Source organism: Entelurus aequoreus, linkage group LG26 (assembly GCF_033978785.1).
Source record: "Entelurus aequoreus isolate RoL-2023_Sb linkage group LG26, RoL_Eaeq_v1.1, whole genome shotgun sequence".
In the NCBI taxonomy this organism is placed as follows: Eukaryota; Metazoa; Chordata; class Actinopteri; order Syngnathiformes; family Syngnathidae; genus Entelurus; species Entelurus aequoreus.
In genome coordinates this window covers 8,922,059-8,949,259 of record NC_084756.1, presented here as the reverse complement: position 1 = coordinate 8,949,259, position 27,201 = coordinate 8,922,059, and the positions used below count along the sequence as shown (strand labels likewise).

The 27,201-nt window shown below is 36.1% G+C and overlaps 1 protein-coding gene across 9 annotated transcripts in view; it reads right to left on the bottom strand.

The window, feature by feature from the left end:
* Positions 1-4,936: 4,936 nt before the first annotated feature.
* arhgap9 (Rho GTPase activating protein 9) overlaps positions 4,937-27,201 on the bottom strand; it is a 144,837-nt gene continuing 122,572 nt past the window's right edge. For 6 of the 9 annotated variants that reach the window (XM_062038033.1, XM_062038032.1, XM_062038035.1 and 3 more), the window contains 4 exons: positions 24,038-24,091; positions 21,138-21,272; positions 17,005-17,110; positions 4,937-5,363 (listed from right to left, as the gene is read on the bottom strand). In XM_062038033.1, the coding sequence (XP_061894017.1) occupies positions 5,171-5,363; positions 17,005-17,110; positions 21,138-21,272; positions 24,038-24,091 (488 nt within the window). In that variant the 3' untranslated portion in view covers positions 4,937-5,170. Of the gene's footprint in view, positions 5,433-8,040; positions 8,688-17,004; positions 17,111-21,137; positions 21,273-24,037; positions 24,092-27,201 lie in introns of those variants that run through there. The other 3 variants (XM_062038039.1, XM_062038040.1, XM_062038036.1) reach the window with 3 other exon arrangements.

Here is a 27,201-nt window from a genome sequence, read left to right as displayed (position 1 = left end):
AAACAGCATTTCAAAATAAGCATGAAATACACTTGGTTTTAATTCACTTTTATCCTCGCGTTGTAAATGGGACACATGCATAATGTTGGTGATGTTTTCATTCTTTAATTAGGAAATCAATATGTGGTTATATTTGAAAAGCCATTTATCAACAACACCCAGAAACACCGCTAGCTTCGCTGGGCCTGAGCTAATATAAGATGGACTGATGCAAAATGGCAACTAAGCAACCAATTTGAGTCAGGCTGCAATTTATCGTCGTACAAGTGTGGAAATAAGTCAACCTTTTGCGTCTTTTTTTGGGGGATAATGATAAAAGGTAAACAATAACATGAAAAATACACAATATTGTACTAAGTGTCACTAAAAAGGACAATGAAGTAAAAATAAGTTGACCCTGAGTATAATAAAATGTAAAACTATATAAAAATGCAGTAGTGTTTACTAATGTAAAGAAGATGTTTCCTGGTGGCGTTAATAAAACATAAAACATATTTTTTAAATCTCAGGTTTTAACTTTAATGTGCCTTTTTTCAAAATGCTGTATTGTCATGCATAAATAAATCATATTAAATCAATATTAGGGGTGTGAATCTCTGACGACTCGATTCAGAATCGCTTCTCGATTCAAACCGATTCTTGCAATTTATTCTTTAGTATAATAATTGATAATGATACTTTTTCAAAACAGGTTACAGGTTAGAAAAAACTATTTCTGGTTGCATGGAAATTGCCTAAAAAACGTATTTTAAAAATGTATTCATATTTAAAAAATAACACAATAAAAATGTCAGTGTTTTTTTTTTTTTCATTAATTAAAAAAATATATGAATCGTGATGAATAAAAATTGCGTTTTTGGTCATATATCGATTTTTTTTCAGCACCCCAATAAATATATAATATTAAAACATAAAAATGATTTTAAAAATGTCAAAGATAAATAACTGAGGCAGATTGTCAAACACGCTTAAACTTCGCTAAAAAAAAAGTGTAAAAGGAAGTTAACCACTCCTTTTAAAAAGAACTCAAACCTTAAATACGATGTTTTTTAAAAGGTTCTTAGAACCTGATTTATTAGGATCCAAACATCACGCTGGAAACATCAATGCATCAATTGGATTTGTTTTAACCGGCCCTTTAGGTTCTCTAGCAGCTATAAAACTATAAAATGATGTTGCTGAATAGACTTAGACTTAGATTTAGACTTAGACAAACTTTAATGATCCACAAGGGAAATTGTTCCACACAGTAGCTCAGTTACAATGATGGAAAGTGTAAGGATGGAAAGGACAATGCAGGTATAAATAGACTAAATATAACGATATAAAATATAACATATATACGTAATATTTACATAATATATATACAGTATATTATATATACTGATATATTATATTATATTATATTTTTATTTAATATATACAATATATGTCAGCAGCAGCATAAAATAGACATTATAAACAAAGAGATGTAGCTAACATAGACAATACGTTGAATATTTTTTTATTTCTACCGTACAGAATGTTGAGGATTCTCGTCTGACCATCGTCTGTGGAACTGTCACTTCTGAAACCTGCTAAAATAACATGCAAACAGTGCTCGCAAAACGGTGCTGATAAATCACGATGTGTGTGCTAAATATTTATATTTGCATTTTCTCCTCCCAGATTGTGGCCGTTTTGATGATCAGCTTCAATTTTGCATATTAACGCAGACAGAGACGCACAACGGATTGCACGCCTTATTCTGCTCACTTGACAGACGCAATCCACTTTGCACACGTTTAGTAGGGCAGCTTTGCGTGTGCTATCAGGTTTGCACACATTTTAGTGCACGCACACCTCGAGTAAATCAAGCCTTTGTGTTGCAGGCGTAAGAAGGAGTTAACACTCGAATAAGACGCGATGACTTCTTCCTGTGCGTGCTCTTCTTCTCTCCCTGTTGTGTCCCCCCCAAAAAAGCCAAAGAAAAAGCATAGAAAACAGTCAGATGAAGTTTTGAAAGAAAGAAAATGTTCAAAGTGTGAGTAATTCAATTGTTGGACTTGAGAGGTTTCACTGCCGAACGTCAGCCTTCACTGCGTCACATTTGTTTGGTTTATGCTGTGAAATGAAACATGAAACTGAAATATTTCTGTCAACTCAGCGGGAAAAAAAAAAAGTTGAATATTTACTTTTGATGACTTCCTGCTAGTCAGCGTGAAAAGTGCCTCAAACTGTGAGTCATGTGATCACTAAACGTCTTCTGCTATGCAAACTCTTGTGATGGTCACACACACACACACACACACACACATTCTTGTATTTCTTACCTTCTTGAGACCTGAGAAAAAAGCCTACCTCTATAGGACCCCCCTTTCTAGATATATTAAGATGTGTATTTACAACATGAATAATATATACATACTATGCAAATATAAAAAAGCTTGTTGTGAAAAATGTGTTGGAATTTCACAAGAAAAAGGTCACAATTTCAAAGAAAAACTTAGAATGTTGGCAGTGTTATAATAAAAGTCGTCATTTTACTCGACGCAAGTCAAAATTTTACATGAAAAACTGAACATTTGTGCAATATTATGATAAAAGTTGGACTTTTACTCAAAACAGTCGCGATTTTACAAGAAAAGCTTAACATGTTGGTAATTTTATGAAAAGTGTCATAATTTTTCTCGACAAATGTCAAAAAAATTTAAGAAAACTTCTAAATGTTGGCAATATTGTAATAATAATCGAAATTTTACTTGGCAAAAATTATGACAAAAGTCATGCATTTACAAAAAAAAGTCACTATTTTACAAGGTTTCTCATAGTCATTCACCGACGTCCCACTGGGGTGAGTTTTTCCTTGCCCGTATGTGGGCTCTGTACCGAGGATGTCGTTGTGGCTTGTACAGCCCTTTGAGACACTTGTGATTTAGGGCTATATAAATAAACATTGATTGATTGATACAAAAACAACAACAAAATTGGCAAGATTGTGCTAGAAGTCAGAATTGTATATGACAAATGTCGCCATTTTGCATTAAAAAATAATCGTTTTACGAGAAAAAATTGCAATATTACAGAAACAGAAAGAATATGAGAAATTGTTCCCAATTTTATAAGAAAAAAGGCGACACATTGTGAGAAAGACTGCTTTTAGTACATGTATTTATTTTTTTATTTTTTGTTGGTAATTGGTTTTTAATCTTCATTATTTACTTCGACCTATTACAGTATGTCTCTATATACATATTTATTTATTTTTTTAATTAATTTTGGCCAAAGTGGGCGCATTTCAGTTCCTTACACACAGTTGTTATTACATATGTTGACCAGAGGGGGAGCACTTCAAATTTTTACACACACTTGTTAATTTCATATGTTGACCAGAGGGGGAGCACTTTTAAAAGCGAGACACAGTCAATTTGAAAAATCCCTCCTTTTGGCAAAGTTATTGCGACCATGATTTATGTCCTAACTTGTTCACACCTCCTCATATGGAAGCTACTTTTCCTTGTCTCAAGAAGGGTAGAAATACAAGAACAGAGACACACACACAAACACACTTGGAGAGCTTAAGGAATCAAAACAGTCTACCTTCACACACAAAATGAGCGCACAGTCTTGTTTGAAATAATATTTCAAGAAGTATTTTTGTAAAGGAGCCAAAATGTTGTTTTTTGAATTAGCGTTTTATAATATTTCTTTGCATGTTTGTGCATATTTGTAATATTAAAATTGTACATACGGTATCGCCAACATCTTGCCCTCTCTTTATTATCTGACAAATATGAATAACATATTTAATTCATTTTTATGCATTTAAAGATAAAAAGAACATTTTACTACAATTAACAAAATAATTTGTAACAGATGACTTATTTTTTCCATTTTTTTTCTTATGGGAGAATATTTGTATTGACATTTGAACAATGAAGGGATTTTAATTTATTTCATTGTTACTTTTACCATCATTTTGAATTATTCTTGATTTTTTTTAAAATTACACAATTTAGAAAAGCTAAAAAAAAAAAAAAGGTCAGTATGTATACGATTCTTGCAAAAACAGCCTCATTAGAAAATTTTAAAAAATTATTCTACATTTAATATTAAAAATTGCTATGAAAATATTGTATTTAAAAAACAATAAAACAATGTATCTAATTTTTGTAGGAAGGCCCTCTAAAGTAAACCAGCAGCATTACCACTTGAATAAAAATAATTTTATTTTAAAGAAAAAAAATACTAACAGCTACTCAACTGTTTTCATATAATTCTTGAACAGTAAATTATTTTGACAAATGTTTTAATTTTATTCATTTTAATTAATTTATTTATTGAATCCTTCAATAGAAAGGAGCAGGGTTAGCACTCACAATTATTCCCTCTGTTTTATATAGTTATAGAAAATTTAAAAAAATATTATTTCAAAGACAAATATGTGACAATTTATCAAAATTAAACGTACATTATTGTACATAATGTATTATACAATAATAATTTATATAATATATTATTAAATAAGTTAACATTTAATTAATATTTAATATAATATAAATATTTGTTCTATATTTGTTTTAATACGATCCGACATCATTAAAAAATAATAATCATTCTAAAGACAAATACAATTTTTTTTTTTTTAAATAATATACTTTTAAATCTAGCTATTTAATTGTAATAATAAAGCTAAAATATGCACTAAATATGAAGACGATGACATCACTTGTTTATTTATTTCAGGAGAGATGTGGCTTCACAACAATCTATGGCGTCAACAGACAAAGGAGATGTTTCAAAGGGGACGACGACAGCGTGTAAATAAAGTAGAATAAAGTAAAATAAAGTATATTTTGAAGTGGAAGTAACAAAGAAGGAAAAGGGAAGATGGCGGCCATCAAGTTTATCATGTTTGTATGCATAGAAGTGCAATCACAGTGAGATGGTTCACTACGTGTGTGTGTGTGTGTGTGTGTGTGTGTGTGTGTGTGTGTGTGTGTGTGTGTGTGTGTGTGTGTGTGTGTGTGTGTGTGTGTGTGAGCCAGATTATTAAGGAGAAGCAACAAGAGGAACATCTGCGTGTAAAAAGCATGGCGGCTAAAATGGCGTCCTGCGGCGTGGCGTCCAGATGTTCTCCTGCCAGAGACCTTTAATGTTCTCCCGGCGTGGAAGACGTCTGAAAAAGTCCTCAGGAGGCGCCGCCGGGCCTCCCTCCGAAGAGGCGCTCGTACTCGTTGAGGATGAGCTCCACCGCCTGGTTCTGGTACACCAAGTTGACCGCCATGTTGCCGCCGTCGCACTCAGGCCGCATCAGCGTCGGGCCGAACACGATGCCGATGTTCTGGGTGCTCATCCGGTTGGCGTCGGAATGCTCCAAAACGCTGCAAATGTTGAAAATCGTGACTTTATGTCACTTTTTCACACATTCTCAACATCAACCCTGCAGGGCACTGCTAAAGAAAGCGTCACTTGATTAGGTACCTTTATATATATATACAGTGTATACCTGTATATATATGTATGTGTGGGAAAAAATCACAAGACTATTTCATCTGATGAAATAGTCTTGTGATTTTTTTCCCACACATACATATTACGCTCTACCACGGTATCGAGCACTATTTTTTTTGGATAATCTAATTAAGACATATATATATATATATATATATATATATATATATATATATATATATATATATATATATATATATATATATATATATATATATATATATATATATATATATATATATATATATATATATATATATACACACACTACCGTTCAAAAGTTTGGGGTCACATTGAAATGTCCTTATTTTTGAAGGAAAAGCACTGAACTTTTCAATGAAGATAACTTTAAACTAGTCTTAACTTTAAAGAAATACACTCTATACATTGCTAATGTGGTAAATGACTATTCTAGCTGCAAATGTCTGGTTTTTTGGTGCAATATCTACATAGGTGTATAGAGGCCCATTTCCAGCAACTATCACTCCAGTGTTCTAATGGTACAATGTGTTTGCTCATTGGCTCAGAAGGCTAATTGATGATTAGAAAACCCTTGTGCAATCATGTTCACACATCTGAAAACAGTTTAGCTCGTTACAGAAGCTACAAAACTGACCTTCCTTTGAGCAGATTGAGTTTCTGGAGCATCACATTTGTGGGGTCAATTAAACGTTTAAAATGGCCAGAAAAAGAGAACTTTCATCTGAAACTCCACAGTCTATTCTTGTTCTTAGAAATGAAGGCTATTCCACAAAATTGTTTGGGTGACCCCAAACTTTTGAACGGTAGTATATATATATATATATATATATATATATATATATATATATATATATATATATATATATATATATATATATATATATATATATATATATATATATATATATATATATATATATACAAACCCCGTTTCCATATGAGTTGGGAAATTGTGTTAGATGTAAATATAAACGGAATACAATTATTTGCAAATGCTTTTCAACCCATATTCAGTTGAATATGCTACAAAGACAACATATTTGATGTTCAAACTGATAAACTTTTTTTTTGTGTGCAAATAATCATTAACTTTACAATTTGATGCCAGCAACACGTGACAAAGAAGTTGGGAAAGGTGGCAATAAATACTGATCAAGTTGAGGAATGCTCATCAAACACTTATTTGGAACATCCCACAGGTGAACAGGAAAATTGGGAACAGGTGGGTGCCATGATTGGGTATAAAAGTAGATTCCATGAAATGCTCAGTCATTCACAAACAAGAATGGGGCGAGGGTCACCACTTTGTCAACAAATGTGTGAGCACATTGTTGAACAGTTTAAGAAAAACCTTTCTCAACCAGCTATTGCAAGGAATTTAGGGATTTCACCATCTACGCTCTGTAATATCATGAAAGGGTTCAGAGAATCTGGAGAAATCACTGCACGTAAGCAGCTAAGCCCGTGACCTTCGATCTCTCAGGCTGTACTGCATCAACAAGCGACATCAGTGTGTAAAGGATATCACCACACGGGCTCAGGAACACTTCAGAATCCCACTGTCAGTAACTACAGTTGGTCGCTACATCTGTAAGTGCAAGTTAAAACTCTCCTATGCAAGGCGAAAACCGTTTATCAACAACACCCAGAAACGCCGTCGGCTTTGCTGGGCCTGAGCTCATCCAAGATGGACTGATACAAAGTGGAAAAGTGTTCTGAGGTCTGACGAGTCCACATTTCAAATTGTTTTTGGAAACTGTGGACGTCGTGTCCTCCGGACCAAAGAGGAAAAGAACCATCCGGATTGTTCCCGGCGCAAAGTGGAAAAGCCAGCATGTGTGATGGTATGGGGGTGTATTAGTGCCCAAGACATGGGTAACTTACACATCTGTGAAGGCGCCATTAATGCTGAAAGGTACATACAGGTTTTGGAGCAACATATGTTGCCATCCAAGCAACGTTACCATGGACGCCCCTGCTTATTTCAGCAAGACAATGCCAAGCCACGTGTTACATCAACGTGGCTTCATAGTAAAAGAGTGCGGGTACTAGACTGGCCTGCTTGTAGTCCAGACCTGTCTCCCATTGAAAATGTGTGGCGCATTATGAAGCCTAAAATAGCACAACGGAGACCCCCGGACTGTTGAACAACTTAAGCTGTACATCAAGCAAGAATGGGAAAGAATTCCACCTGAGAAGCTTAAAAAATGTGTCTCCTCAGTTCCCAAACGTTTATTGAGTGTTGTTAAAAGGAAAGGCCATGTAACACAGTGGTGAACATGCCCTTTCCCAACTACTTTGGCACATGTTGCAGCCATGAAATTCTAAGTTAATTATTATTTGCAAAAAAAAAAAAAGTTTATGAGTTTGAACATCAAATATCTTGTCTTTGTAGTGCATTCAATTGATTATGGGTTGAAAAGGATTTGCAAATCAGTGTATTCCGTTTATATTTACATCTAACACAATTTCCCAACTCATATGGAAACAGGGTTTGTATATATATATGAAAAGTGCTATATAAAGACAGCTTTGGTGGCTTGATAGTTTAGTGCACAAATGAAAACAGAACACCATCAACAACACATTTTGAGACACCTTTTCATTCAATAACATCTAAACTTTGACCTGTACTCCCATTTAAAGGGAACTGCACTTTTTTTTTTAAAACGGTGTCTATCATTCATAATCCTTATGTACGTAGGACACGCACACATATGTTTTTCTTTTTTTATGCATTCTAACTGGCGAATAAATATTGGCAAAAGTCAGCTAACAATGGAGCTAATGGAAGTCGCTTTATTACTCCAATAAAGAAAAAACTTCCAAAAGCCTCCATCATTTTTTAATCTACACCCTGTAAGTATATACATAATGTAGTAACAGGCACATTCATCACAACATGCAATATTTACCTATTTTGCTCATTGTAAGTATACGGCGGCGTATTAATTTCATCGACACGTTCGCTATTTACTTCAACAAAAACAACAACACTTCTACTCATGGCAGACTTCATTGGAGATGATTGATGATACATAACCTCATATTTTGAGCCTGAGTATAATGAGGATGAGCTACAGATGCAGCTTTAGTTGCAGTATTGCTAAATGCTAAGCAATATGTAGAAACTAGGAACATATTAAAACAATCACTTACTGTACTATGTCTGCTCTCACTGAGATGCCGACTGATGGGATGTTTATATCGTCCTGTTTAGATGAAGAGATAATCAAAATCCTTAAGTAGGTAAAAAATAAAATAAAAATGGCGCAAACGTGTCTTTCTCACCATGAATTTCAAAGTTGACCACAACCTTTTACTATCCAGGTATATTAGAACAATCACTTACTGTACTATGTCTGCTCTCACTGAGATGCCGACTGATGGGATTTTTATATCTTCCTGTTTAGATGAAGAATTAATCAAAATCCTTAAGTAGGTAAAAAAAAAAAGGATGGCGCAAACGAGCATTTTTTTTTCGTGGTTTTCTCGCCCCCGGGTATAGGTTGAATTTTAAAGGTGACCACAACCTTTTACTATCCAGGTATATTGGAACAATCACTTACTGTACCATGTCTACTCTCACTGAGAGGCCGACTGATGGGATGTTTATATCGTCCTGTTTAGATGAAGAGATAATCAAAATCCTTAAGTAGGTAAAAAATAAAATAAAAATGGCGCAAACGTGTCTTTCTCACCATGAATTTCAAAGTTGACCACAACCTTTTACTATCCAGGTATATTAGAACAATCACTTACTGTACTATGTCTGCTCTCACTGAGATGCCGAATGATGGGATTTTTATATCTTCCTGTTTAGATGAAGAATTAATCAAAATCCTTAAGTAGGTAAAAAAAAAAAAGGATGGCGCAAACGAGCATTTTTTTTTCGTGGTTTTCTCGCCCCCGGGTATAGGTTGAATTTTAAAGGTGACCACAACCTTTTACTATCCAGGTATATTGGAACAATCACTTACTGTACCATGTCTACTCTCACTGAGAGGCCGACTGATGGGATGTTTATATCTTCCTGTTTAGATGAAGAGTAAATCCAAATCCTTAAGTAGATAAAAAAGTTGTTTTTTTTTAAAAAGGATGCTGCAAACGGGCATTTTTTTTCCCGTGTCTTTCTCGCCATGAATTTCAAAGTTGACCACAACCTTTTACTATCCAGGTATATTAAAACAATCACTTACTGCACAATGTCTGCTCTCACTGAGATGCCGACTGATGGGATGTTTATATCTTCCTGTTTAGATGAAGAATTAATCAAAATCTTTAAGTAGATAAAAACTTTTTTTTTTTTTTAAAAAGGATGGCGCAAACAAGCATTTTTTTTCCGTGTCTTTCTCGCCATGAATTTCAAAGTTGACCACAACCTTTTACTATCCAGGTATATTAAAACAATCACTTACTGGACAATGTCTGCTCTCACTGAGATGCCGACTGATGGGATGTTTATATCTTCCTGTTTAGATGAAGAATTAATCAAAATCCTTAAGTAAATAAAAACTTTTTTTTTTTTTAAAGGGATGGCGCAAACGAGCATTTTTTTCCCCGTGTCTTTCTCGCCATGAATTTCAAAGTTGACCACAACCTTTTACTATCCAGGTATATTAAAACAATCACTTACTGCACAATGTCTGCTCTCACCGAGATGCCGACTGATGGGATGTTTATATCTTCCTGTTTAGATGAAGAATTAATCAAAATCCTTAAGTAGGTAAAAAAAAAAAGGATGGCGCAAACGAGCATTTTTTTTCGTGGTTTTCTCGCCCCCGGGTATAGGTTGAATTTTAAAGGTGACCACAACCTTTTACTATCCAGGTATATTGGAACAATCACTTACTGTACCATGTCTACTCTCACTGGGAGGCCGACTGATGGGATGTTTATATCTTCCTGTTTATATGAAGAGTAAATCCAAATCCTTAAGTAGATAAAAAAGTTGTTTTTTTTAAAAAGGATGCTGCAAACGGGCATTTTTTTTCCCGTGTCTTTCTCGCCATGAATTTCAAAGTTGACCACAACCTTTTACTATCCAGGTATATTAAAACAATCACTTACTGGACAATGTCTGCTCTCACTGACATGCCGACTGATGGGATGTTTATATCTTCCTGTTTAGATGAAGAATTAATCAAAATCCTTAAGTAGATAAAAACTTTTTTTTTTTAAAAAGGGATGGCGCAAACGAGCATTTTTTTTCGTGTCTTTCTCGCCATGAATTTCAAAGTTGACCACAACCTTTTACTATCCCGGTGATAATCCAGAATGAACTTTTATCAACTCAGAGGCGACGCAGCTGCAGCCCAATATTCAGTTATCTCTCTGTGATCACGGAGCCACCAAAAGTCGTTCATTAACGTTAATTGTTTAATACTTGGTTAATATTCAGGTGACGGAGTATTGTTGGCGGTATTTTACACGTAAGAATGCATTTAAAAAAAGGAAAACAAATGTCTTACATAAGGATTGTGAATGATAGGCAAAATGACAGCAAAAAGAGCAGTTCCCCTTTTAAAAAATAAACTTTTCTTTTCCCCACAGTGCCCCCTGCTGGACCTGTTAGATCATTAAAATAGTTTGATATGAACGCAATCAGCTTTCATTGGTCTTGGCGCGTCGTGTCCCTGTGAAAGTGATGTTACGAGTCAGATGTCCGCACGTACACAGTACGTGTCTAAATGCGTGGCTTCCACCTTCCAGCATGTCGCACTGCAGGAACCACTTGGAGCCTGCATGAGGCATTCTTCTAAAAATGCCCTCGCCACTAAGCCGCAGAGCTCAAAGACTTCCACATGAAACATCAAGCAGGGATGAGAGGAAAAAAAGAGAGGTTCCACTGGTGGTGGTGTGCCTTCTTGCAGGCCAACCACAACACTCCCATGGGACCCGAGTCTCCTCCAGGAGAGGCAAAGGAAGGCCCTGGACTTCTGGCCGGGGGTCGCCCTACTTACTAGATCAGGGGTGTCCAAACTTTTTCCACTGAGGGCCGTACACGGAAAAATTTAAGCATGCGGGGGCCATTTTGATATTTTTCATTTTCAAACCTTAACAAAATATATGGATTTTTTTTTTTTTTTTAACCTTTAGGGCTCCCGGGGACTATAAAGGGTCTCAGTCATTAAACTGTTAAAAATAAGTCAAATTATTATTATTATTTTTTATTTAACGCTTACAGTAAATCTCTATATCAACTTGAGGTTGATTTAAAGTAAAAAAAAAAAAAGGTTTTCTGTCAAAGACAACTTTGTTTTTATAGTAAAACTGAAATATGCAGTATTTAGTAATTAGAGCCTTAAAAGATCAATAATGCAGGAAACCGTTGATTTTAAGTCTTTAATATTTTTGAGTAATCACAGTAAAAAGTTAAATAAAATCCTACTAAATATATTTGGGTTCCAAAAGGTGCCCCACTCATAAAGTGATACATTTGTATTAGTTTTATTTTACTTTTAATACTTAAATTACGAGATCAACTTCCGATACATCTGTCGATTTTACGTTTGAACTATTATTTTGTTTGTTTTTATGCTCTTTTGTCAAATAAAACATTGATGTTTTTATATGGCAACCACACAATATATGCAATATTTTTTCCACTTAAAACATTTTAAAGTGATATTTTTTAAGTAATAATTCATTATAACATAGATTTTTAGTCTTTTTTTTTTTTTTTAATGGCAAAAAAAAGAAAAATAAAGACAAAAGAAAAAAAAACAGCCTGAATGGCAGCTTTGTGTCAACATTGCAACTTTTTCTTGTTAGATTTCACCTCATTCCACTTTTTTTAGATGTTTTTTAAAATTTTTGCAATATTATCAATTTTGCAATTTTTGCAGAATGTGTGGCGGGCCGGTAAACAATTAGCTGCGGGCCGCAAATGGCCGCACTTTGGACACCCCTGTACTAGATAGTGCCGAGTGTCTGAATACGTCAGTTTTAGGTGTAACTGTACAAAATGAATTACCGAGCTAGCCTAAAACGTTAGCATTTGCACATTAAAATGCTAACAAATGTGCTAACGATGGCATCCTAACAGATTGCATGTCTCACACGTCAATTAACACGGCTGCAAGGTGTATGGCTTCGGAAACAGAGGAAAAACATTTTTAAAAGTAGATGAATAAGTTTGCATGTTTAAGTTAGCTCACTAGCATGCTGTCATTTGCATGCTAAAAGTTAACAAGTGGCACACACCAAGAAATACGACTCTGGGGTAAAACGGTAGCAAAACTAGCTCAAAAATTTTGCACGCTAATGTTAGCATGCTAGCAAGCTAACATGACCATAATAATAGTTAGCATGTGTCACATACCAAGTTTTATGACTGCAAGGTCCACGGTTGCAAAATTAGCTCAAAAAGCTAGCACTTTAATGTTAGCATGCTAACATGCTAACATAGACGAGCATACAGTTAGCATGTTTCAAATACTAAGGTATACGACTGCCAGGTGTATGGCTGCGGAAATTAGAGAAAAAAGTGTCAAGTTAGAAAACAAAAGTTAGCACTTCGGGGTTAGCATGCTAACATAAGCATGCTAGCAGTTAACGAGTGTCACATACCAAGTTATATGACTGCAAGGTCAACGGTTGCAAAATGAGCTCAAAAAGCTTGCACTTTAACGTTAGCATGCTAACATGCTAAGGTAGACGAGCATACAGTTAGCATGTTTCAAATACTAAAAGATATACGACTGTAAGGTGTATGGCTGCGGAAATTAGAGAAAAAAAGTGTCTAGTTAGAAGAAAAAAAAAGTTAGCACTTTGTTGTTAGCGTGTGGATGTGCAGGAAAGGAAGACAGACCTGGGCAAAATAGGAAGAAAAATGTTACAACAGAATGCTAGCATGCTAATATTAATAAGCTAACATAAACAGTTGGCTAAAATAAATACATTCTAACTAAACTAATAATTTAAAAAAATTCTTAAATAAACTGCTAAAATTAAAGTGCAAATGAAAATACCATAGCTTCACCACTTTGGTCATAATTTTTTCGCTTAACAGGGAATTGCAATTTTGGGGGTAATTTTGCCTATCATTCACAAATATGTAAATATTACATGTTATTATGAATGTGCCTGTTACTACATTACTTATATACTGACAGTGAGTACTGTATATAAAACACATAAAAATGCATTAAAAAAAGAAAAAAGTGTGTTCTTGTCTCACATAAGGATTGCGAATGATAGGCAAACGTCCAAAAAAGTGCAGTACTATTTTCACCTTATTTCATTTTATGTGCAACTTCCCGAAATGTTCACTTAAAAATCCTAGAAAAATGCTACAATAGAATGCTAGCATGCTAATATTAATAAGCTAACATTAACAGTTGGCTAAAATAAATACATTCTAACTAAACTAATAATAATAAATGTTTCCTAAATAAACTGCCGATAAAATTAAAGTGCAAATGAAAATACAGCTTCACCACTTTGGTCATCATTTTTGCGCTTAACGGGGAATTGCAATTTTGGGGGTAATTTTGCCTATCATTCACAAATATGTAAATATTACATGTTATTATAAATGTGCCTGTTACTACATTACCTATATACTGACAGTGAGTACTGTATATAAAACGCATACAAATGCATAAAAAAAGAAAAAAAGTGTGTTCTTGTCTCGCATAAGGATTGTGAATGATAGGCAAAAATCCAAAAAAGTGCAGTACTATTTTCACCTTATTTCATTTTATGTGCAACTTCCCGAAATGTTCACTTAAAAATCCTACAAAAATGCTACAATAGAATGCTAGCATGCTAATATTAATAAGCTAACATTAACAGTTGGCTAAAATAAATACATTCTAACTACACTAATAATAATAAATGTTTCTTAGATAAATTGCCGATAAAATTAAAGTGCAAATGAAAATACAGCTTCACCACTTTTGGTCATAATTTTTGCGCTTAACGGGGAATTGCAATTTTGCCTATCATTCACAAATATGTAAATATTACATGTTATTATAAATGTGCCTGTTACTACATTACCTATATACTGACAGTGAGTACTGTATATAAACGCATAAAAATGCATAAAAAATGTAAAAAGTGTGTTCTTGTCTCACATAAGGATTGTGAATGATAGGCAAACATCCAAAAAAGTGCAGTATTATTTTCACCTTATTTCATTTTATGTGCAACTTCCCGAAATGTTTACTTAAAAATCCAAGAAAATGCTACAATAGAATGCTAGCATGCTAATATTTATAAGCTAACATTAACAGTTGGCTAAAATAAATACATTCTAAATACACTAATAATAATAAATAATTCCTAAATAAACTGCCGATAAAATTAAAGTGCAAATGAAAATACAGCTTCACCACTTTTGGTCATATTTTTTGCGCTTAACAGGGAATTGCAATTTTGCCTATCATTCACAAATATGTAAATATTACATGTTATTATAAATGTGCCTGTTACTACATTACCTATATACTGACAGTGAGTACTGTATATAAAACGCATAAAAATGCATTAAAAAAAGACAAATGTTTGTGCTTGTCTCACATAAGGATTGTGAATGATAGGCAAACATCCAAAAAAGTGCAGTATTATTTTGACCTTATTTCCTTTTATGTGCAACTTCCCAAAATGTTCACTTGAGGAAGAGATGTGAAGTGAAGTGAAGTGAATTACATTTATATTGCGCTTTTTCTCAAGTGACTCAAAGCGCTTTACATAGTGAAACCCAATATCTAAGTTACATTTAAACCAGTGTGGGTGGCACTGGGAGCGGGTGGGTAAAGTGTCTTGCCCAAGGACACAACGGCAGTGACTAGGATGGCGGAAGCGGGGATCGAACCTGCAACCCTCAAGTTGCTGGTACGGCCGCTCTACCAACCGAGCTATACCGCCCCGATGTATACAAATAAATGCATTTTTTTTTAAATCCAAGAAAAATGCTACAATAGAATGCTAGCATGCTAATATTAATAAGCTAACATTAACAGTTGGTTAAAGGCCTACTGAAATGAATTTTTTTTATTTAAACAGGGATAGCAGATCCATTCTATGTGTCATACTTGATAATTTCGCGATATTGCCATATTTTTGCTGAAAGGATTTAGTAGAGAACATCGACGATAAAGTTCGCAACTTTTGATCGCTGATAAAAAAAACCTTGCCTGTACCGGAAGTAGCGTGACGTCACAGGCTGATGGACTCCTCACATTTCCCCATTGTTTACACCAGCAGCGAGAGCGATTCGGACCGAGAAAGCGCCGATTACCCCATTAATTTGAGCCAGGATGAAAGATTCGTGGATGAGGAACGTGAGAGTGAAGGACTAGCGTGCAGTGCAGGACGTATCTTTTTTTGCTCTGACCGTAACTTAGGTACAAGCTGGCTCATTGGATTCCACACTCTCTCCTTTTTCTATTGTGGATCACGGATTTGTATTTTAAACCACCTGGGATACTATATCCTCTTGAAAATGAGAGTCGAGAACGCGAAATGGACATTCACAGTGACTTTTATCTCCACGACAATACATCGGCAAAGCACTTTAGCTACGGAGCTAACGTGATAGCATCGTGCTTAAATGCAGATAGAAACAAAATAAATAAACCCCTGACTGGAAGGATAGACAGAAAATCAACAATACTATTAAACCATGGACATGTAACTACACGGTTAATGCTTTCCAGCCTGGTGAAGCTTAACAATGCTGTTGCTAACGACGCCATTGAAGCTAACTTAGCAACGGGACCTCACAGAGCTATGCTAAAAACATTAGCTATCCACCTACGCCAGCCAGCCCTCATCTGCTCATCAACACCCGTGCTCACCTGCGTTCCAGCGATCGACGGAGCGAGGAAGGACTTCACCCGATCATCGATGCGGTCGGCGGCTAGCGGCGGATAGCGCGTCTGCTATCCAAGTCAAAGTCCTCCTGGTTGTGTTCCTGCAGCCAGCCGCTAATACACCGATCCTACCTACAGCTTTCTTCTTTGCAGTCTCCATTGTTCATTAAACAAATTGCAAAAGATTCAACAACACAGATGTCCAGAATACTGTGGAATTTTGCGATGAAAACAGAGCTGTTTGTATTGGATACAATGTGTCCGAATACTTCCGTTTCAACCATTGACGTCACGCGCATACGTCATCATACATAGACGTTTTCAACCGGAAGTTTAGCGGGAAATTTAAAATTGCACTTTATAAGTTAACCCGGCCGTATTGGCATGTGTTGCAATGTTAAGATTTCATCATTGATATATAAACTATCAGACTGCGTGGTCAGTAGTAGTGGCTTTCAGTAAGCCTTTAAAATAAATACATTCTAACTAAACTAATAATAATAAATGTTTCCTAAATAAACTGCAGATAAAATGAAAGTGCAAATGAAAATACAGCTTCAGCACTTTTGGTCATCATGTTTGCGCTTAACAGGGAATTGCAATTTTCCCGAAATGTTCACTTGAGGAAGAGATGTATACAAATAAATTCAACATTTTTTAAAAAAAATCCTAGAAAGCGAAGGGGAAGCTTCATTCGATGACGTACCGTTTGAGGTGGCGGCAGATGAACTGCAGAGTGTCGTGGTTTGGCGGAGGCAGGTTATGCACCAGGGTCTTCAAATGGTCCACTTTGTCCGAGTACTCCGAGATCTCTGCAGGACACAGAAAGTAGAGTACAACACATGACTTCAATTAACTGTGGGAAAACACATTTATTCGCCAAAATTCCCCAGAAAGTCATTCTAATTTAAATTCCCTTCGGTAAACAATCCACATTTTGTCACAATTAATCATAACATCTTGATAAAAAAATTAGAAAGGTATGGCATCAGAGGGTCGGTCTTGAACTGGGTTAGAAGCTACATACACTATATTGCCAAAAGTATTTGGCCACCCATCCAAATGATGAGAATCAGGTGTCCTAATCACTTGGTGTATAAAACCAAGCACTTAGGCATGGAGACTGTTTCTACAAACATTTGTGAAAGAATGGGCCGCTCTCAGTGATTTCCAGCGTGGAACTGTCGTGAAATTCCCTCGCTCCTAAATATTCCAAAGTCAACTTTATTATAAGAAAAGTGAAGTTTGGGAACAACAGCAACTCAGCCACCAAGTGACAGAGAGGGGTCAGCGGATGCTGAAGCGCATAGTGCAAAGACTTTCTGCACAGTCAGTTGCTACAGAGCTCCAAACTTCATGTGACCTTCCAATTAGCCCACGTACAGTACGCAGAGAGCTTCATGGAATGGGTTTCCATGGCCGAGCAGCTGCATCTAAGCCATACATCACCAAGGGTGGGATGCAGTGGTGTAAAGCACGTCGCCACTGGACTCTAGAGCAGTGGAGACGCCTTCTCTGAATCACGCTTTTCCATCTGGCAATCTGATGGACCAGTCTGGGTTTGGAGGTTGCTAGGAGAACGCTACATTTCGGACTGCATTCTGCCGAGTGTGACATTTGGTGGAGGAGGAATTATGGTGTGGGGTTGTTTTTTAGGAGTTGGGCTTGGCCCCTTAGTTCCAGTGAAAGGAACTTTGAATGCTCCAGGATACCAAAACATTTTGGACAATTCCATGGGATGGCACTTCAAGTTCATATTTGAGTCCAGGCAGGTGGCCAAATACTTTTGGCAATATAGTGTATGTGAAGATAGGAGAACACACTTCTACAGAGCTGAAAATATCCTGTGGTGTACCTCAGGGATCAATACTGGGACCAAAATTGTTCAATCTCTATATAAATGACATTTGTAAAGTTACAAAGGACTTAAAGTTAGTATTATTTGCGGATGATACAACTGTGTTTTGCTCAGGAGAGAACACACAGAAGGTAATACAAATAATAACAGAATAAATTAACACATTGACACACTCTTTGATTCTCAGTAAAACTAAAATAATGCTATTTGGTAACAGTAGAAGAGAAAGTCAAACACAAATACAAATAGAGTAGACATTAAACAAGTAAAAGAAAACACATTTTTGGGTGTAACAATAGATGACAGTTTTAACTGGAAATCTCATGTAAACAATATAAAACATAAAATATCAAGGAACACGTCAATAACGTCAATAATGAATAAAGCAAAACAGGTTCTAGACCAGTGGTTCTTAACCTGGGTTCGATCGAACCCTAGGGGTTCGGTGAGTTGGTTTTAGGGGTTCGGCGGAGGTCAAGACACACCCGACTCATCGTGTAAATAGAAACTTCTCCCTATCGCCGGGTAATGGATACCCCCAAACAATGTTCCCTTTAATTTTCCATCTGATTTGCAGGTGTGTAAATGTTACAATAATTATGTATAAGTTATCACACAACTCTTATGCTGAAAGGCCGTTGCTATAGTTGTTATCAATTGTGCTGAAGTTGTACTTTTCTATCCGTGCAAAGGCACAACTTGTAATCTTGCTTTGCCAGTTGTCTTGTGTCAGCAGTTTGTTTCCAGATCCTGCCTGCTGACAGCCAAGGACGGACATGGAGTACCTCAACGCAGACAAAACAAAGACCGGGCGAAATAACGAGTTTCAGCACATTTCCATTCTGAATACCGTATTTCCTTGAATTGCCCCCGGGAATATAGTATTTGCCTGCCTAGAATTACAGCCGGGTCAAACTCGTTTCGCAAAATAATTAGCGCATGCTCTGCACTTCCGCCGGGTCAAATATGAGTCATTGAATGACTCCCGCCTCCTGGTGGTAGAGGGCGCTAGTGATCCTTCTTGCGACTACCAGTACTGCAGAAGACCGGTGCTGCAGAAGAAGACAACAAGCAGCATGCGTGAGCCGCGATCGTTTGCTTGCACTTTTACCATGGAGGATTACATATCTAAAATAAAACAGTTTTCTAAACTGGACTTTCAATCGAAGCAGGAGGTAATACTTAAAGGAATATCTCCAGAGACTTTTAAAACTGAAGAAAGATAAGGAAGACTGCCTTTGATCAGAAGCAGCTGCAGATGGACATCATTTATAAGTAAAGGTAAGACCATAATAACGTTTTTTTAATTAAATGTGCTTTTCATGATAAGGTAAGCGCCGGAGTGAGAAGAGGTTTTAAAATAATTAGCGCATGCTTACCCATCCCGCATGCTTTTGGTAAGCGCAGGAGTGAGAAGAGGTTTTAAATTAATTAGCGCCCCTGCGGCTATTCAAGGAAATACGGTAATCACGTATTGTGTCTACTGGGGCTGCTTGCATTACCCCTCCCTTCAGAAGCAGCCTCAGTGATGTTAACTAGGGAACTCCCGAATAAATAGAGGAGCACGTGGGACTGTACCTTAGAGCGTAGGGGGGAACTGTAACTGAGTGTGCAGCCCAATACGTCTCTCCCCATGAGTAAAATCAACTCTGTCTCTGCTTGATTCCTTCTTCTTGTCTTGTGTAATAGATAGTTCAGTGTTTGAACCTGACAGTCATTTGATGTGAGTTCATGCACTGTGTTGGTTTTGTTCTTGGAACAAGGTGATGTTCATGCACGGTTCATTTTGTGCACCAGTAAAAAAACATATAACTTTGTCTTGAATTTAAAAAATATATATATAATAATATTTTTCACTCAAGAAGGGTTCGGTGAATGCGCATTTGAAACTGGTGGGGTTTGGTACCTCCAACAAGGTTAAGAATCACTGTTCTAGACCAAAAATCACTTCATATTCTCTACTGCTCACTAGTGTTGCATATCTGAGTTATTGTGTAGAAAATTGGGAAACAACTACAAATGTACACTTCATTCATTAACTGTGTTACAAAAAAGATCAGTTATAATAATACATAATGTTGGATATAGAGAACATACACACTCTTATTTATTCAATCACAAATATTGAAATTCAACGATTTGGTGCATTTGCAAACATCTAAAATGATCTACTAAGTAAACTATAACCTGCTAGCCAAGAATGTAGAACATTTTTTCTCAACAAAAGCAAATCTAACTTAAAACATTTGTACGCACGTACAACACTTAAAAACTTCAGTATATCAGTACTGTTCAGACTACAAGTGTTCACAAAGTACACAGAACAAGAATCATGATGAACATCTTCGACTTTTTTTTTTTTCTTTTGAGACAAAGATTATTTATGTATTTAATATGTGTTTACTTACTATGGTATATTATGTATTTATTCACTGTTCTGTTACAGAGAACAAGGACATGGGTTAAAATTGCTATGGTATGAAAAGGGGTAGGATTAAATAAGCTCTGCTTCTTCCTACTCCTTTTCGGACGTGCTGTAATGCAGTGGTCCCCAACCTTTTTGTAGCTTTTTGAAATATATATATATTTTTTTTCATAAAGAAATACAATCATGTGTGCTTACGGACTGTATCCCTGCAGACTGTATTGATCTATATTGACATACACAATATGTATATATTGTGTGTTTTATGTTGATTTAATAAAAAAAAAAAAACTTTTTTTTTTTTTTTTTTAAATTTTTTTTTTACATTTCTTGCGCGGCCCGGTACCAATCGGTCCGCGGACCGGTGGTTGGGGACCACTGCTGTAATGAAACAACATGAAATATGTGATGCATCACATTGTATCCTATGCATGTTCCACATAAACCGAAACTGAAACTGAACTGAACATATAAGGGCGATGTTTGCAGAGCGACTAATTCTAAAGGTGGTTTGTTGCAAAAAAAAAGTGTAGTATTGTAACGGCTGTTCACTCACTGACTGTCTCCACCATGTCAGAGAAGAAGCCGTAGGGCACCAGAGGCTCAGGAAGCTCACGGAAGAAAAGTTTCAAAGCTCCCGTGATGACGTGGATGTCCTCCCACTCGCTCTCCTCCAAATTAAGCTTCTCCTCTGAGGACACAGAAAAGGGGGAGTGAGGCAGAAGCAGGAGGTGATGAAAGTGTGAAAGAGAGCCATCACGTTAGAAAGTGAGCAAACGGGCTTGGAGCTGCTGCGTCAAAGTGAGAGAAGACACCAAAAATATGCATCACACAATATTAATAAAGCATTGCAAACATGAGGCCTGGCCCCTTGTTGTGTACTTCCTCCAGCAGGGGGCAGCCTCGGCCTGTGAGGCCATGGCCTGTACAACCTGCTGCATGTTGTTACATCAGCAAGCACAGTCCTTAGGGACACACTTACACTCAGCACACTGTGTGTGTGTGTGTGTGTGTGTGTGTGTGTGTGTGTGTGTGTGTGTGTGTGTGTGTGTGTGTGTTCTTGTATTTCTGCCCTTCTTGAGACATGAAGAAGGAAAAGTATCTTCCATATGAGGAGGTGTGAACAAGTGATGACATAAATCATGGTCCCAATTAACATTGCATCTAATAGAGAATGTCTCATTTGCACCCCTGCTGCAAATGAGGGTGGTCCCAAAAAGGAGGGATTTTTCAAATTGACTGTGTGTCGGTTTTAAAAGTGTCAACATATGAAATAATAGTGTGTATAAAAATTTGAAGTGCTCTCCCTCTGGTCAACATATGTAATAACAAGTAAGTTTAAGAAATTGAAATGCTCCCCATCTGGCAACATTAATTAAAAAAATATATATATAATAAAATTAAAAAAAAAAAAAAAATTAAAAAAAAAAAAATATATATATATATATATATATATATATATATATATATATATATATATATATATATATATATATACAGTATATATTTATATGTACTAACTTGAAGTAAATAATGAAGATTAAAAACCAATTACAAACAAAAAATAAATAACAAAATTAACTAAAAGCAGTCTTTTTCTCACAATGTGTCGACTTTTTTGTTATAAAATTGGGAACCATTTCTCATATTCTTTCTGTTGCTGTAATATTGCGATATTTTCTCATTGAATTATTACTTTTTTTTACGTAAAATTATTTCTTTTTTAATGCAAAATGGTGACATTTGTCATATATATCTGATTTTTATCACAATATTGCCAATTTTATTGTTGTTCTTATAAAATACTGACATTTTTTGGAGTAAAATTATGACTTTTGTCATAATTTTGCCAAGTAAAATTCTAATTATTATTATAATATTGCCAACATTTTTAGTTTTCTTATAAAATTTTGGTTTTTGGGCAAGTAAAATTAACCACTCTTTTCATAAAATTGCCCAAATTTTAAGCTTTTCTTTTAAATTTGCGACTGTTATTGAGTAAAATTCTAAATTTTATCATAATATTGCACAAATGCTCAGTTTTTCTTGTAATTTTGCGACTGTTATGGAGTAAAATTCTAAATTTTATCATAATATTGCACAAATGTTCAGTTTTTCTTGTAATTTTGCGACTGTTATGGAGTAAAATTCTAAATTTTATCATAATATTGCACAAATGTTCAGTTTTTCTTGTAAAATTTTGACTTGCATTGAGTAAAATAACGACTTTTATTATTGTACTAGAGGTAGGCATTTTTCGGAGGTCTGTCTCAAGAAGGTCAAGAAATACAAGAATGTGTGTGTGCGTGTGTGTGTGTGTGTGTGTGTGCGTGTGTGTGTTCTTGTATTTCTACCCTTCTTGAAGCATCAACAAGGAAAAGTACCTTCCATATGAGGACCGGTGAACAAGTTAGGACATAAATTATGGTCCCAATACGGAAAACCATTGCATCTAATAGCGAGCCAAATACTAGAGTCTGTGAACATTGCTCCAAAGTCAGGATGTTTTGTTGATTTAATGTGCATACAAAAGTAAACATCGACAGGTGCAAAGGCAGCAATATATGATAAAACAAGATGGCAGCTAAAGAAGGACTTCCCTATTCATCCCCGAAAAAACCCGCCAGATGAACCAGCTGATTTTACCACTTCCGGTGCTGACGTAAGACAACCCATATGTGACCATAGGATGAACAAATACACTACGGTACTAAGACTATAGTGGCCATTAACAGTTAGCTTCTACAGCTGGGTTGCCCAAAGTGCGGCACAGGGGCCATCTGTGGTCCGTGACTCCTTTGTCATCGACCTTAAGCACATTACAAAAAAAAAAATAGAAATCTCATTTTCACCCCTGGTGGTGAAATCTTTTAAAATGAGGGTGGTCCCAAAAAGGAGGGGTTTTTCAAATTGACTGTATGTCGCTTTTAAAAGTGCTCCCCCTCTCGTCAACATATGAAATAACAAGTGGCTGTAAAAATTTGAAGTGCTCCCCCTCTGGCCAACATATATAATAACAAGTGTGTGTAAGAAATTGAAATGTGCTCCCTTTAATTAAAAAAAATAAATAAATATGTATATAGAGACATACTGTAATAACTTGACAATTGCAAACAAAAAATTAAAATTAACCAAAAGCTTACCTTTTTTATACGTGCATAGTATGTATATATTATTAATGTTGTGAATACAAATCTTTACATATCTAGAAAGGGTGGTCCTAAAGAGGTAGGCATTATTCTCAGGTTTCAAGAAGGTAACACATACAAGACTATGTGTGTGTGTGTGTGTGTGTGTGTGTGTGTGTGTGTGTGTGTGTGTGTGTGTGTGTGTGTGTGTGTGTGTTTGAAGCATTAGGAAACACAGGACAAACACCAAAGAAGCACTGACCCACATAAAGCAAGAATAGTTTTTCTCATACAGAAGGGTTTTTGTATTTCTTTGTTCTGCGTCTACCTTGCACCAACTCTGCAGGGAACATGTAACGACCGTCAGTGGTCACCGCTCGCTCTGAAAGAAGCACACACTTTTATTCAGCAGGTGGTCACCAAAAGCCAGGAGGAGTGGTTGTGGAGCTTATTCATTAAAAAAATAAATATTATTAATAAAGCTGCATCTGTAATGAAATGAATAGGGACTTACTGTAAAGCTCATCTATAATTAACTTTGACCTACAATGCTCATTTGAAAACTGTTTATTACGTCTTATTTGGGTGGAAATAACCATTTTTTCAGCTCTTTGTCAAGCAGTTTTAACACTAGCTCTGAAGCAGGGAAACACTTTTGGTTCCACACATCTAGTAGAATGGCATTTGTATCAAATATGATGAAACATATGCAGTGCACAAAAAATAGATTCACATCCAAATCGCAATTTATATTCATCTTAATTTTCAAAAATCTATTTTTTTAATAAGAATCTTTTTTTTAAATGTGTTTTTAGGCCATCTCTATGCAAGCAGATGCAGCTTTTCTAACCTGTTTCATTATAATTATTATACCCAATAATACATTGCGAGAATGGTGTTGAATGGAGAATCGGTTCTGAATCAAATCTTCAACCCAGGAATGGGTATGGAATCATTAGGTGCCTCAAGAGTCACACCACTAATAATTAGAATAAACCCCACAGTGAAAGTACATCAATTGGGGTAATTCAGTGAGTAAATGCCTCATTAAAAGGTTAAGGCTCCGCCCCCTAAATGTCTGCTTCCTTCTGATTGGTCGACCTGCTGGTGCAGTGACATGAACTGAAACAAATTAAATAGTGGTTAAAACAGAAACATGGCATTTAAAATGTAAAAATAATGTGTACACATTATACCAGCGGTCTCCAAATTTGGCCATATATATATATATATATATATATATATATATATATATATATATATATATATATATATATATATATATATATATATATACTTAATATATTTAAAACCAACTTTTCCTCCCTGTAATTTCCATTTCAAATCAAACAAAACTAGTGAACTTGTCTGATTGGTAGAACAGAACAGTAGAGCTGTTGTTAAATGATTTACTTGCCTCGATGAATCATTTTTATTGATTTAAAGGCGATTTGGGATGACAATGAAATTCCCTATTTTTTTTTTACCATTGTCCCGGGAGATTTCCCATTGATTGAAATGCAAATGTTGAGGGCTTGTGAGTGCAGTCAAGCAGTTTGGGGAAGAATTGTCACAATGATGAAGTCAAAGAAACTCACTGTTAGATAGAAAAACATATTTGGGAGGAAAATGCTCTGCTCTAACCAACACATTTTGCACAGAAACCAGGCTAATTTCAGGAAGAAATATGTCATGCCTGTGTACAATATCACAACAATCTTATGGTTATTGTCAGTACTATCAGAAAACTAAGACTAAAACCAACTACAACCAACTCTAGCAATGGTTATACTGGTGAAAATAAGTCGAGCATGCTTAGCAGCCTAATGTACGCCCACAACTAAAGAGGAGACATTTTACAAAGGTATACCGTAATTTCCGGACTATAAGCCGCACCTGACTATAAGCCGCACCAGCTAAATTTAGGGGAAAATACAGATTGGTCCATATATAAGCCGCACCCGACTATAAGCCGCAGGGTTTTGATGTGTAATTAGCGTAGTATATAGGGGTTCCTGCTACCACGGAGGGGATTGTCGGGACAGAGATGACTGTTTGGGAACGCAAAGCGTCCCATTTATTAACAATAAATCTTTCAATCATTCAATCAAACTTTCTCACATCTTTGACATGGCGAACAGCATTCGTGCAGAGTACAAATAATACAACGGTGCAAAGTAATACAAAGTGCTCGCCTGTACGTTATCAAAATAACCAGCCTACCGGTATATGAAAAGTCAGTCTTTAATCATTGTGTCATCGTCTTCCTCCTGCGTACTAAAACCACCGAAATCCTCTTCGTCGGTGTCGGAGAAGAACAGGCCGTAAATAAGCCGCACCCTTGTATAAGCCGCAGGGACCAGAACGAGGGGAAAAAGTAGCGGCTTATAGTCCGGAAATTACGGTATATAGGCTACTGTTTCAAACCTTTCAAACGTTTTATTGGTTTGCAAACTATATTTGTTTGACCAATTAGATGGAATTGCACCATTTTCCATGGCACACCAATAAATACAAACCCCGTTTCCATATGAGTTGGGAAATTGTGTTAGATGTAAATATAATCGGAATACAATGATTTGCAAATCCTTTTCAACCCATATTCAGTTGAATATGCTACAAAGACAACATATTTGATGTTCAAACTGATAAACATTTTTTTTTTTTGCAAATAATCATTAACTTTAGAATTTGATGCCAGCAACACGTGACAAAGAAGTTGGGAAAGGTGGCAATAAACACTGATAAAGTTGAGGAATGCTCATCAAACACTTATTTGGAACATCCCACAGGTGAACAGGAAAATTGGGAACAGGTGGGTGCCATGATTGGGTATAAAAGTAGATTCCATGAAATGCTCAGTCATTCACAAACAAGGATGGGGCGAGGGTCACCACTTTGTCAACAAATGCGTGAGCAAATTGTTGAACAGTTTAAGAAAAACCTTTCTCAACCAGCTATTGCAAGGAATTTAGGGATTTCACCATCTACGGTCCGTAATATCATCAAAGGGTTCAGAGAATCTGGAGAAATCACTGCACGTAAGCAGCTAAGCCCGTGACCTTCGATCCCTCAGGCTGTACTGCATCAACAAGCGACATCAGTGTGTAAAGGATATCACCACATGGGCTCAGGAACACTTCAGAAACCCACTGTCAGTAACTACAGTTGGTCGCTACATCTGTAAGTGCAAGTTAAAACTCTCCTATGCAAGGCGAAAACCGTTTATCAACAACACCCAGAAACGCCGTCGGCTTCGCTGGGCCTGAGCTCATCTAAGATGGACTGATACAAAGTGGAAAAGTGTTCTGTGGTCTGACGAGTCCACATTTCAAATTGTTTTTGGAAACTGTGGACGTCGTGTCCTCCGGACCAAAGAGGAAAAGAACCATCCGGATTGTTATAGTTGCAAAGTTGAAAAGCCAGTATCTGTGATGGTATGGAGGTGTATTAGTGCCCAAGACATGGGTAACTTACACATCTGTGAAGGCG